The sequence below is a fragment of the Condylura cristata genome, unplaced genomic scaffold (genome assembly GCF_000260355.1).
Source record: "Condylura cristata isolate star-nosed mole 26May11 unplaced genomic scaffold, ConCri1.0 scaffold00001, whole genome shotgun sequence".
In the NCBI taxonomy this organism is placed as follows: domain Eukaryota; kingdom Metazoa; phylum Chordata; class Mammalia; order Eulipotyphla; family Talpidae; genus Condylura; species Condylura cristata.
The window spans coordinates 71,871,716-71,885,765 of NW_004567102.1; the positions used below are offsets into that span (position 1 = coordinate 71,871,716).

At 46.7% G+C, this 14,050-nt stretch overlaps 1 protein-coding gene across 2 annotated transcripts in view; it reads left to right on the plus strand.

The window, feature by feature from the left end:
- Positions 1-14,050, plus strand: part of ARFGEF3 (ARFGEF family member 3) — a 123,132-nt gene that overhangs the window by 71,259 nt on the left and 37,823 nt on the right. The window contains exons 1-6 of one of the 2 annotated variants that reach the window (XM_012721638.1): positions 104-148; positions 1,905-2,238; positions 6,926-7,038; positions 7,842-8,752; positions 9,540-9,706; positions 10,635-10,800. In XM_012721638.1, the coding sequence (XP_012577092.1) occupies positions 114-148; positions 1,905-2,238; positions 6,926-7,038; positions 7,842-8,752; positions 9,540-9,706; positions 10,635-10,800 (1,726 nt within the window). In that variant the 5' untranslated portion in view covers positions 104-113. Of the gene's footprint in view, positions 1-103; positions 149-1,904; positions 2,239-6,925; positions 7,039-7,841; positions 8,753-9,539; positions 9,707-10,634; positions 10,801-14,050 lie in introns of those variants that run through there. The other variant, XM_004673891.2, reaches the window with a different exon arrangement.

Here is a 14,050-nt window from a genome sequence, read left to right on the forward strand (position 1 = left end):
CAAAAACAAAGATTGCAAATGCTGGTCTCTCTGCTCTCACGGTCCTTTCCTTCTCCACACTTTCTACCGCACTTGACTTTCTTATTACAGTGCAAAGCAGCTGCTCCTCCTCCATGCAGATGCACAGAGGCTTCACAGACCTGATCTGGTAAGCACTGTCTCCTGTGTCCCCCCCCCCCGCCCTTCCGGGGACTCGCACCCTCCAGCTGTGTCTGCAGGGCCCTTCTCACAGTGAACATCACCTGTGTGGAAATGTTTTAGAGGAAAAGTAGGCTAATTGCTCCGCGTATGTGACCCACACTAAAATAGACAGGCTGATGATACTGTCTCAAAGCGTGTGAAAGGTCCTTTTGCATTTTATTGCATTATAGGGTCATGAGACTCAGAAACAAGGAGATTATTTCCTAGGTTTTGATTTTGTTGGGGTTTTAAAAAATGCCTTTTTAATTTTTGCATATAAGAACTGGGGTATAGGCCAGAGGTCTGGAGGAGGATAGTGAGAGGATTCCCCAGAGACAGAGTGGGGAGCAGAACAGGTGGGGTTGATTGAAACACACTGCTGGGAGGGGAGCAGCAGGAGAGACAGGAGAACCCTGCTGCGCCATATGTGGGTTAACTCCCTGGCCAGGGATCAACTAGGCTGTAGCAGTGACAGCACGGAGACTTAACCCCTGGGCCACCAGGGAGGCCCTTGGTTTTGTATTAAAAGCATATAAAGGCATACGTCAGAAGGAGAAAGATAGATACTGGATGTGTCATTTATATGTTGGAACATAGAGAAACCAAACAAAGGGTCAAAAAAAATGACAAAGTATTCAAAAAGCCCTTGAAACTTGACCTGAGAACTGAGACATCCAAATGAGACAGGGAAATGCAAAAACAGGGTGGGCATCCAGCCCAGGGGATCAAGGAGGACTCTGGGTGCACAGGTGGTGGGTGCTGCAGTGACTGCACCTGAAGGGAAGGTCCCGTACGTCCAAAACACCGGCTGTGGCTCACACAAACAGTATTTCAACAACAACAACAAAGTCTATAAGGGCACCGGGAAGTTACCCAGTGGGTCAAGAGCTAGTGAATATTAATCTTAGCATGACCCTTGTGCTTCCTTCGCCTCCACCTGAGTACTGTCACTTGATCCCAGCCAGACACTCTCAAAGTAACTGCACACAAGGTGTCACCCGCTCCTCTGATTGCCTGGGTTTATTGCCCAGGAGCAAGTGAAATGAATGTGTATTGAAATCATATGTGTCATATGAGATATGACAGAATTGTAAATTAACTTTTAAAAGAAGTAGTATAGGGCCCTCCCTGGTGGCGCAGCAGGTTAAAGCACAGCATTAAGAAGCTAAAGCCACTTCAGTAAGAGTTCGATCCCCGCCTGCCCCGGAGGTGACCCACATGGCGCAGCAGACCTCTCCTGACCCGCCCGCTGCTCCCCTCAGCAGTGTACTTAGTCGATCTGCCTATTCTGCTCCCCACTCTGTCTCGGGTGAAGCCTCTCACCACCCCTGCACCTCTGGCCTGTACCCCAAATCTGTATGCATAAATAAATCTTAAAAAAAAAAAGTATAAGTAGCTATGTTATTTATAGAAAAAGGAATACACTTTAGACCTAAGCCATTGAACATCTTAAATCTGTCTCTTTGCGTAAGATGGTTTCTTCGTGTTTGTCCATATTTATTTAGCGAAGCCTAGGGAGTCGTGAGGAGGAGCACTCTGTTGCCTTACACAGGGGGGCGGGCAGACGGGCTGGGGGCGGGGAACAGAACACAGTCAAAGGAGGCCGGCACCAGCGACCCACCCAACTCTCCATCATTTCTGTGCACTGCGGTGTACTCACCCCCCGGGCGGTGCTCGCGTTCTATCCCTGGGCTCCAGTGACACTGCCTCCTGTCTCCTCCCAGGAAAAACCTTTGCCCTGCTCTCATCGTGATCCTGGGGAACCCAATTCATGACAAAACCATCACCTCTGCTCACAGCAGCAGCGCGAGCGCCAGCCTGGAGGCTGACTCGGCCCCCCCGGGGGTCTCCTACCACGGCCGGGGCTCAGGTTGCTCCTCCACCGCACCCGCCCTGAGCGGGCCCGTGGCTCGCACCATCTACTACATGGCGGCGGAGCTGGTGCGGCTGGTGGGCTCGGTGGACTCCATGAAGCCGGTGCTGCAGTCCCTCTATCACCGCGTGCTGCTCTACCCACCGCCGCAGCACCGGGTGGAAGCCATCAAAATAATGAAGGAGGTAGGGTTGTCCTGTTCCTTCTTGTGCCTCCTTGTCGCAGACCTCATGACCCCAGAGACCCAACTGGCATGAGCAGGTTGCCAGCTGGTGACAACAGCATGACTCAGAAGAGGAATTAGGGTTAGTTTGAAGGGCCCTCAAACAAGAGTTTCTCTATTTTCTCCCAAAAAAAAAAAAAAAGAAAGCCACCAGCATTTTTGATTATGGGCTTAATTTGTGAAGGTCAAATTGCATGTGATTTTGTTATTTAACCAAAAAAAAAAAAGAGAGAGAGAAAGAGATTCTCTGGGTGACTCAATTATTTTAGATATTATTTCCTACTCACCTGTTTCTAAAAAGCTTAATTTGAATTGCTTCTTCGTATTGTTTTACTGAGATTTGATGGTAATGAGTAATGGAATGTCCACCTCAATGTTCTTAGAAATGAAGGAACAGCCCAGATATGAATGCTGGCTGAAAGACCTATGAACACACAGTGATAGCTGCACTTTTTCTTGCCTACTATATGCCAGGCACGTCACATGTAGCATCTTCAATATTCATAATAGCTTTGTGATGTTGTCCACCAACTTTTACCCATAAAGAGTGTTGCCGCTGTTCCTCCTCAGAGCTTCAGGCAGAGAGATCAAAGGGGGCAACTTTAAAAACCAAGCACACCTGGTCAGTGAACACAGGACAGCTTTGGAGGAGAGTGACACTAGCTGACGTCAACACCACCAGACAGAGTGACGCTCTCCTAGATACCCACCGCCCCTCTTAACTCCTAGTTGGCAGAAGCAGAAATGGGTTTCTCCAAATAGGTTGATCTCCAGGTAGAAGTGGGGGGAGGGAATGACCTTCCGGGCTCAACTCCTTGTCCAGAATTTACCAGTCAGACACCCCATCAGCAGAATCTAGAAGTGAGTGGAAGGGAGAAGAGGTCTGCTGGGTGTTCCTCTCTAAAGAAGCATGATCCCAAGAAGGAATTGTCAAATGATGGGCCCAGGATCACAAAAACAAAGATTGCAAATGCTGGTCTCTCTGCTCTCACGGTCCTTTCCTTCTCCACACTTTCTACCGCACTTGACTTTCTTATTACAGTGCAAGTGCTTCTAGTAGCCCCTTCTTGTTTGGCTAACCTGTCATGAGCCTGAATTGAAGGGTCAGGGTATAAATCCTGTCCCTACTGCTCACCAGCGGGGTTACAGTAGATGAATCACTTCACCCAGCTATAATGTTCTCATGTATGCTTCATCATCATCATAACTTCACTAAGGCTGCAGTTCAGAATGGAGTGGTTAAGTATAAAGTAAGTAAGTAGTGCACTTCTTGCTCCCTCAGGAAGAGAAAACAAAACACACCGAGAGCGAGAGTGGCTGCTGCCTCCCTCCCGCAGTGGTGTGCCAGCTCTGTCACTGGTCTCCTTGTTTCCTGTTCCTTTTGTCTCCCTGGATTTATGGCCATAGGTCATGGCTACCACTCCATAGGGACTCTGTATTTCCTCTCCCCTCAATTCTGACCTTCCCTGCCAGCGTCCACACACTTGTCATCCTTTCCACACTTCTCAGATGCAGTCTCAGCCATGGACTGCTCTGTCCAGCCTCTGTTCAGGTGCCCTCTCCTTCCACTGTTGACTTGCTCATAACAGAGCTGACTCGCAGATCACAACAGGCTGACATTGCTGGCACCTCATTATGCACATATGCACCACTGAGTTACTTACAGTCTCCCTTAGGAAGATAGCACTATGCATGGTTTCCATAGGGAGAAGCTGCTCGCCCCAAATCCTGTAGTAGCAGCACTAAAACACACAACCGGGTGCTCTAAGCACACCTGCCTCTTTGCAGTCAGAATGACTCTGCTTCCTCAGGCCACTGACGTGCTCTTCTGTCATCCTGCCCCACCGTGTAGGGATTGATTCTATGTCCCTCACGCTGATGGTTTGAGCACACAACGTGGGACAGGCTGCCATCCTCCTCCAGGACATAATGTAGCCATTGCTTTGGTGTGTTTCCCTCTGGTGTCTAACACTACAGTGCTTGACTCAGAATAAGTGGTTGCTAAAACTCGACTGAGTGACAGATACACCTCAAGGCCGAATATTTGCAAGGAGGGTAGTGTGTAAGCAGCAGCAACCTCTCTGTTCCCCTCAGAGTTGACAGGCTCTGGAGTTGGCACTGCCCACGGGAGAGCCACCTGGTACCAAAAGGCTAAGTCAACTTTCACCTGCAGAAAATATCTCTCTCTGAGTGAGGCAGGAACGACTTCTTTATGGCTATGCGGGGAACAAGTTGTTTCTCCTTCTTGCGTAGGTTTGCTGGCTGCCCCAGTTCTCTTTGCAAGGCTGGAATTAGACACCAGTAGCACAGTCAGCTGGCAGACAGCACAGGCCAGGTGGTTCTCTCAGGCACTGCTGCGGCTCATATGATATTACCAAGAGTTTGGGCCAGGTGGTAACCTGGCAACCAGATGGACAGGGTTTAGGCACAGAGAAAACCCCTGAGCACCCAGGTTGTTTATTTAGCCTTTTGGAGTTTGAAGGCTTTGTGTGTTCTTTCCCTGTTCTTTTTCTAATTTGTCACTCTGCTATATGGGCACTCTATTAATCAAAGACAAACAGGACATTTTGTTTTCCAAAGCACATTTTCTTTTCTGGTTCCACTTTCTCAGAAAGTGAAGCATAAACAAACAAACAAAAAATCCACCTTGCTCCCTTTCCTCCTCTCTCATCATTTGGCCCTGGAAGCTGTTCCGTCAGACCTATGACACCCCTCTCACTGTGCCAAGGCTCTCATTCACACCCGAAGAAGCGGACAGTAAACACATCTTGCCTTTTTTTAAAAATCTTCACAAGCCTTAGCACTCTGTCCTTTTTCCCTCCAGATTCTGAAGTGACTAAGAAATACAGATAAGTGTGGAATTAACATATCATCTAATGTATTGCTGAAGGTGGGACTAGAGGATCTAAGGGATCCCAGGAGAAAGTGAGATTTCCCACTCCTGTCTCCCTACAGTGCATTCACTCTATGAAAGAGGGCGCAGCTGGAGGCCTGGCTACTTCCCATGGAGACAGGTGTGGTGGGGGGAGGGCAGGGGGAGACACAGAGAGGTGAGAATTCACTACCACTTCGCTTTAGATCTCAAAGAAATAAAATGCAGAGAGAAAAGTAGAAACTTTATTACTGCCCCTCCTGGAGAACAGAAGTTCCCAATTCCTAGGAAAGAAAGAAACACAGAGAGCAGGAAAGAAGAATAGGTCACACTCAGCTTCTCCTGAGTGTGAATCACTTTGAAGACAGTGGGCACGCTGGGGCACATCTGCTTCTGCACACTTGACCCGTCTTTTGTTGAATTAATTTAGCCTCAACTTGAAATTTGCTGTCAAGACTTATACTATATGGGAATAGTTAGTTGAATGCTTTTAAAAATGATGTAAATGTGAACAAGGCCAACATAAGCAGAGGTTATTTATTGCTTCAATTGCTTATTTATTTAAAATCTAAGATTAATGTTCTGATTCTTGAGTGTAGTTGGTTGGGGAAAATGGCAAATTCAAAGAATTTAGAAAGGAAGTAGGATGACAAGGATAAAAATAGAAAGTAATGTGATGAAAAGCAAATATAAGTAGATCAATAAAGTGAAGCCTCAGAAAATTGAAAAAACTCCTGGCAAAAACAATCAAAACAATCCCAGGCTACACTAAACAAAACTGAGAAAAAGCTATGACTGTAAATGTAACAGACATTAAACAATTTCTTTTTTTTTTTTTAGCTGTAGGTGTAGATCATTACTCTCCTCACCCCCCCCTTCTGATTACCACTTATTGTAACTCTTATATTCCTGTTTTATTTGGTTCAGCCATTTTTTCCCTCTCTATATTGCAAAAGTGAAAGCAAACCATGTTTGTCTTTCTCCATCTGGAGACGTGTGTCCATCCACATTGTTGCAAATGGCAGCATTTCATATAATTTAAAGACAGAGTTTTAAGGCAATAGAGGCCTTAAAAAATGCCTTAAAAAGTTACTCTTCTAGGAAATACACCTTTAAAAAGATGGTTCAGGAAAATTAAACATCTAAGTAGCTCTGTAGTCTTCAAGAATACTGAAAGTTAAAGACTTTCCATCAAAAAAAATAAATAACTGACTCCATACTGACTTCATAAAAACAAGTTAACCAATATTCAAGGAATGGATAACTCTAATAATCATGAACTTTTACAAAGCATAGATGGGAAGATACTGCTTAACTCAAAGAGGAGTCTCTTTGAAGCTAGCCAACTTAATAGCAAAATAAGACAGAGAGAAAAAAGTTTTATTACTGGCCATTCTCATCTTAGATCATAGATACAAGTGCTTTCCAGTTCTGTGCTAGATAACTTTTGAAACAATTTCAAATCCTTTTCATTGACTAAACCAGATCTATAGTGGAGAACTGGCAATCCACTATGTACACCACTATGTCAGAAGCAATATCTGGATCAATTTCAATTAAGATTTGTAATTCCAAACAGTGTGTTTCTCCTTAGAGTATGTCACTCAGTAGTGGATGTCTATGTATATTTGGTCTCATAATTTTAATCCCTGGTGCTTTTCTATGATACTTCCCCTCACCATCTCTCCACACAGAAAAAGCCTATTAAAATATTGCAGATACTTACTTTCCTGTTCTGTGTTTTTGTTTTTGTTCTTGTTTTTGTTTTTTCTCAAAGCTACTTGGGAGCCCACAGCGTCTCTGTGATTTGGCAGGACCCAGCTCCACTGAATCAGAATCCAGGAAAAGATCAATTTCAAAAAGAAAGTCTCATCTGGATCTTCTCAAACTGTATGACACAGTCCTTTGTGTTCTATGTTGCTTCGTGAAGATTGAGTATAAATAGCCTTGTTTCCAAATCCCCCAAATGTTTATGAATCTGTTATATTGAATGTGACTAGTTAGTAATATATCCACAAATCACATGAGAAAGCTTTTCCCAATTTATTATAGTGCCTATAGATTTCCATATCTATTTAAATAAAATGCAGTGTACAAAATATGCAAAAATTATTCATTAGAGTTATTTTAGGAAAAAGCTTTTTGAATCTCACTACCCTAGCTGTAGGGTTACCTGTAGCCCTCCTAGAAATCTAAGCAATGCTTGGTTTGTAATGGATGTGTTCATGTGCATCTGTTCAGGAATGTTTATTTTATAGAGAATGTCTACATTACCTTATAGACAATGAGCACATATTGTTTCAAAAAATGAACATACGGCAAAAGTAGATTATTTCATGCCTGTCCTTGTGAAGAACATAAATTCCCATCTAGGATTTTTGTTTGTACCCAAATGCACTTCCCAACTGAGAGCGGCAGATAGAGAGCGAAGAGACTCAAGGTAGACCTCATCCCTGGTCTTCCTCTGCCAGCCTGAGCATGCTTGTCCCATGGATTGTTCACTTGATTTTTGCCCAGACCCTTTAATTTCATGTAAATGAGAGTGTTTTGAGTACTACACTGTCTGTAGTCTATACTGTATACTATTCCAGGTGCATACTTTCCGCTCACACTCTACTTTGGGTCAGTTTTTCCCTTGAGGGTTTTGCCCGTGTCTCACATAGTGCTGTGACTTTCTCCTCTGCCTGCTGCAGCATCATGGATGGCATGACAGAAGCGTGCATCAAGGGTGGCATCGAAGCATGCTACGCCACCGTGTCCTGCATCTGCACCCTGCTCGGGGCCCTAGATGAGCTGAGCCGGGGCAAGGGCTTGAGCGAAGGCCAGGTCCAGCTGCTGCTGCTGCGCCTCGAGGAGCTCAAGGACGGAGCAGAGTCCAGCCGGGACTCCATGGAGATCAACGAGGCTGACTTCCGCTGGCAGCGGCGAGTCCTGTCCTCGGAGCACACCCCGTGGGAGGCGGGGAATGAGCGCAGCCCCGACATCAGCATCAGTGTGACCACGGACACAGGCCAGACGACTTTGGAGGGTGAGCTGGGTCAGACGACCCCTGAAGACCATGCTGAAAACCACAAGAACGGCCTCAAGTCGCCAGCCATTCCGGAGGGCAAGGAGCCTCAGAGCAAAGTGTTGGAGCCAGAGGCTGTCGACCAACCAGATGTCGTCCAAAGGAGCCACATGGTCGCCTACCCGGACATAACCAACTTCCTGTCTGTGGACTGCAGGATGAGGTCCTACGGCTCGAGGTACAGTGAGAGCAACTTCAGCGTGGATGACCAAGACCTCTCCAGGACAGAATTCGATTCCTGTGACCAGTACTCAATGGCTGCAGAGAAGGACTCGGGCAGGTCTGACGTGTCAGACATCGGGTCGGACAACTGTTCACTGGCTGATGAAGAGCAGACCCCCCGGGATTGCCTGGGCCACCGCTCCCTGAGGACGGCTGCTCTGTCTCTGAAACTGCTGAAGAACCAAGAGGCTGATCAGCACAGTGCGCGGCTGTTTGTGCAGTCCCTGGAGAGCCTCCTCCCCCGCCTCCTGGCCCTGCCCAGCGTGCAGGAGGTAGACTCGGCCCTACAGAACTTTGCCTCTACTTTTTGCTCAGGTGTGAACAGTTTGTTTATTTTTACTATATAGTCAACAAGTGTTTTCGGAGCGTTTTGCCCTAATAGGCAACCTCTCCCAGGTTGTAGTTTGATGCCCAAAGCATCCTAACAAATCTTTGGGTGTCTGTTATTTAAAGAGAGCAAAGGAATGTGAGGCTTACTCGCGGCAGGTGGTGTGAATTGTACAGCAGTTGATGACTGAACTATAGATGTTGATAAATGCAGCATAAAAAGCTGCTTTCTGGCCCTCCCTGGTGGCGCAGCGGGTTAAAGCACTGCACTGAGAATCTAAAGCCACTTCAGCATGAGTTCGATTCCCGCCTGCCCCGGAGGTGACCACATGGTGTGGCAGACCTCTCCTGGCCCACCCGCTGCTCCCCTGAGCAGTGTACCTCCTCGATCTGCCTGTTCTGCTCCCCACTCTGTCTCTGGTGAAGCCTCTCACCTCCCCTGAGCCTCTGGCCTGTACCCCAGCTCTGGATGCACAAATAAATAAATCTTAAAAAAAAAAAAAAAAGCTGCTTTCTAGGAAGCTGCTCATGAAACAGAACAACTGTCTGATTCTCAAAACATGGAATGTGTCATATGCTTCCATGCTTTGATGTTTAAAAATTATAGAACAGGGCCCTCCCTATTGGCGCAAGGGATTTATGTGGCAGGCAATTGTTGATTTAAAGAAATAACCTACTAGGTGCATGCTTCGCTGGGTCAGTCGTCAGCACCCTGCCAGCTGGTCTTGCAGGAGCCTTGCTTGCAGCTCACACGTCTCTTGACGCCCTCCCTTAGGCATGATGCACTCTCCGGGCTTCGATGGCAACAACAGCCTCAGCCTGCAGATGCTGATGAACGCAGACGGCCTGTACACTGCGGCGCACTGCGCCCTGCTCCTCAACTTGAAGCTGTCCCATGGCGACTACTACAGGAAGCGGCCCGCCCTGGCACCAGGCACGATGGTGAGTGTGCTCTCTCCACTCAGAGCATCAGGGCCCTGAGAGGGGTGGCCCAGGGTGTTCTGTTCCATGCTGCTCTGGCTTGGGCAATGCCTGGGAGGCCGCAGAGGGTGGGAGGAGATGCCATGCCAAGTAACACATGCATGTTGCTGAGCTATGCACTCTGCAGACTGAAGATGCCAAGTGCCTGGAATTGGCTGCCTGCCAGTGACCCCCTGATTCACTCAGTTGTGTTCTTAAGCGTGCGATCACCATGTTAAGTAACATCAGAAGATGTTCAAGGAATGGTCCCCTTTCCTATGAAGTGTGCTGTTAGGACACTGTTCGTTGTATTCTAAACTGGATCCAGGCCTCCTGGTGACTCAGGGCTATTAGGCTAAGTGATGTGAATAATAAGGCGCATCCATAAGGTGTGGCCAGGGAGTGAGGTGGTTATTCTGGGGTTGTCTCCCGTGTCTGAGCTTCAGCCACTCCCCAGTGTGCTCAGTTCATGAAGCCAAAACCATGCGGCTTCACAGAGTGAATCAGCAACCATTTGTCTGTTTGGCAAATTATAAATTCTCGAGGGTAGGTGGGACTTCATGAGGTAAGTCAAGTATTTCTTAAATGTTCCTTCAAAGAACAGATTCCTTCTCTGTTCTTGTTGGGGCCGTGTGAAGAATTTGGGGGCGTTTCTAAGCCTCCCACACATAAAAGAGTAAAAGTACCAACTCCCGCTTCCTGAGTCCCTCTGCAGGGTATCAAGAGATTTAAGATTCCTTGAGTGAAAGGCACTTCCTTCCTTCTCTACCTCCACCCCCAAACACTGAGGTTTTGTTTGCCCCATGAGCTTTGGACCAACCAGAGTTTGTGAGTAAAGAGGAGAGCCAGAGGCTGTTCCTGTGCAGGGCTCGGGTCTGGTCATCTTCCCGCATGGTTATTGTTTCTGTAGAAAGAGTTCATGAAGCAGATCCAGAGCAGCGGCGTGCTGATGGTCTTCTCCCAGGCCTGGATCGAGGAGCTGTACCATCAGGTGCTGGATAGGAACATGCTCGGAGAAGCCGGCTACTGGGGCAGCCCAGAGGACAACAGCCTTCCCCTCATCACTATGCTGACCGGTCAGTGGCTGCGCCCCAGCTCTCTGGACTTGGCGGGTGCAGGGCATTACCTCTTTCAGAAAGCGTTCTTCCCAGCACACCTGGAAACAGCACCCGTGGCGCGTCCCTGGCAGTTGCATGCCATCCTGGGGGAGCGTCTTGCATGTGTCAGCTCACATGAGCTGCGTCGGGCTCCAGGTGGAACTTGTGGGTTCTCTGTGTCCCACTGGGAAGGGCCTGCTGAGCACCTGTGTCTGTGGGGGCTGTTGGCCTCTTCTGGGCTCAAAGCCCTTAACTGTTCCTAACAGAGCTCATGCACTAGTAGATACGCTATATCATTCTGTGCTTCTGGGAACTTATCAGAAATGCGGCTTACTGATTTAATCTTGGCTTCATTCCTGGTTCCTGCTCATGCAGGAGATGCCCCTTCCCTTCACAGTGGTGCCAAATGGTGCCCAGCCTCTTTGTCTCCAGTGCCCAGAGCTTTGAAAACCCTTCTTAACTATAAGAAACTTTGCATACAGTGTGGGGTATGGCCACAAAGCACTATTTTTGGGCAAAGCAATGATCTGCAGCTTTTCACGGCCTGTCAGGCCAGGTAACAGTCGGGCAGCACTCAGGAGTTTGGTGTGGGTCATCACTAGCCTCAATAATTTAGGTCTCAGGCTTGTCCTGTATTTCAGCAGGACTCCAGACAGGTGTCTGACGGAGTTATGTATGCTCCACGCTCAGCTGACAGCATACACAGAGCGTGCCTGTCCTGGCCACCTTTCCCACCCACTCTAGTGCCCAGTCCTCACACTACTCACTGTGGCTCTGTCTCCGTGGGCCACCCTGGCAGGGAAGGGACTGCCCTGGGCAGGATGGTCCAGGCAGGGGCAGAATCTGTTGCCTAAATGGTGTGTGAGATTGCCTGAGACAGGTGGCAGGGCTTTTACAAATGTGGCGGAGTAGACTCCAGATAGCAGAGCCCAACAGTGAAGAATTTGGGGTGAGGTGTTTTTAGGAATCAGATAGGGAGGTAAGGCTTACAGTGAGGTTTGTCCACAGCAGGCAGAGTCCTGGTTATTTGGAGATTTGCTTCCAGAACTCTGGTAGAATTGGGGGGAAAAGTCTGGATTGGAGATCAGGATCACGAGGTGACAGGTGACTAATTTGTATTTTATTAATCGTGATAACATTTCCATCCATTTGAAAACTAGGATGTCATAAGTGTGTAAGGCAGTTATTCAGTCTGCTCTGAGCAGTGCTTGGCCTCCATCTCTCTCCATAAACTCCCTTCACGAGGGATGGAAGGTGCTGACTGCCCAGAACTCACAGGTCCCTGGAATTCAGGTGAGAATCCAGACATGGCAGCTGTCACTTTTGTTTTTGTTTTTAAGATTGATTTATTTGCGCATACAGAACTGGGGCACAGATCAGAGGTGCCAGGGTGGTGGGGAGCAGAGCAGGCAGATGTATTGAAATACACTGTAAGGGGAACAGCAGGTGAAAAATGAGAGATCTGTCATGCCAGTGGGTCACCTCCCTGGCCAGGGATCGAACTCATGCTACAGTGGCTGTGGTGGCTTCATAGTGCTGCGCTTTAACCCATTGCAGCACCAGGGAGGGCCCAGCAGCTGTCATTTTCTGATGCCAGTTTCTGCCAAAATTATTTTCATGAACTGCTTACCTGAACTTTAATAAAACAAATCACTCAGTGGATGCAAAAATGAACAAAGAGCAGGCTGTTACCACTCCCCAGAGTCATCAGTCTTCACTACTAACCAACCATGCCTTTTCTAACGGAATAATAGCTCAATTTTCATGCCCACAGGCAAGTTATTCAACTTTAAATTAATGATAGAAAAAAAATAGGCTTTTCATAAGAATTCAGCAAAATAAGTTTATGTGATTATAGCACATTCTGGTTATGAAATGACATGAGTTTGAGGAGCACGAAACCGGAGCTGGGAATGTCCATCTGATCACTGATTCTGTACTGACTGGCTATTCCTGGAGCTGTGTGCAAGTGCCTTGTAGAACTGGCTTTTAGATAAACTTGACATTGCTTGAGCTCATCAGTGTTTCACCTAGCTCATAGGAAACATGACTTTGCTAAATGACAACTTCTGTTGCATGTCATTAAACACTTCATTCATACCTCTAATTTGAGTAAAACTAACTGGTTCCCATTTACGTAGCCATCTAGCATCTCCCAGTATTTTTCTAGTCTTGTAACTTTTTCTAGATACAAAACTAGAGTATAACATTGTATGATTAATCCAAGGCATAATTCAGTGTATAACTTACCACGTTAAGTTCAGTTTGCATCTGTGACATCATACTTCACAGTTAACATTTTTTTCCTTATAAAAAGATAAGAACTTTCAAGATCTACTCCCTCAGCTTTGCCAAAAACTGAGGTCTTGGGGTCTTGGAAACTTCCTAAAGAATCAAAGATACAGTGACATAATTTTCAAACACCATGCAAAGATGTCTCAAGCTTCTTGTGACTTGGGCTGAAGGGCAGAGTCCTAAAGTCAAGGAATAAATTTAAGGGCCTTTCTTTTCCCATTTCCTTTCCTCACTGAGTTCATCTGTGTTGGTGACATTCAGTTACATGTGCAACAAGGCACTGACTCCTCCAGTGGGCACTTCCTTTATGCTGAGGAATGTGGCCCAAGCCAACATTCAGATTAATGGCCCAAGCTATTGATTCAGATCCAAGCTGAAGCACCCTCTTCTCAACCACAAACCAGTCTCTTACTGCCAGCATGATAAACTTTATTTAATTGAGCTAATTGCACAGAAGAGAGTTTTTTTTTTTTCCACAAAAATATAAACCAGTAAGTCAGGATCCCGTATTGAGCTGGAGTATGGTGCCATGGAATGAGCCTAGACAGGAGTCAGAAGTCATGAATACTAATGTCATCCCTTTCTTTACCAGCCCTTGGGCAATTTACCAACTTGAATATGTCCTCTGTAAAATAAGAAAAACAGTATACCTATTCTAATACCAACTTGGAGTTAGTTGTTGGGAAAAGCACATGGAAAAAAATGTCAAGGGAAAACACTTTGAAAATGGATACTACTGTTATAGATATCATAGTAATACCATAATAGTAAGATATTACTATTAAACTGGAATCAGATGATACAGTTATCTGGCCAAAGAGACTTATTCTCAGTTCTTATGAGAAAGTTCATAACATGTTGAGCTCCCTGTTCTGCTCCCCACTCTGTCTCTGGTGAAGACTCTCACCCCAGCATCTCTGGCCTACACCCCAGT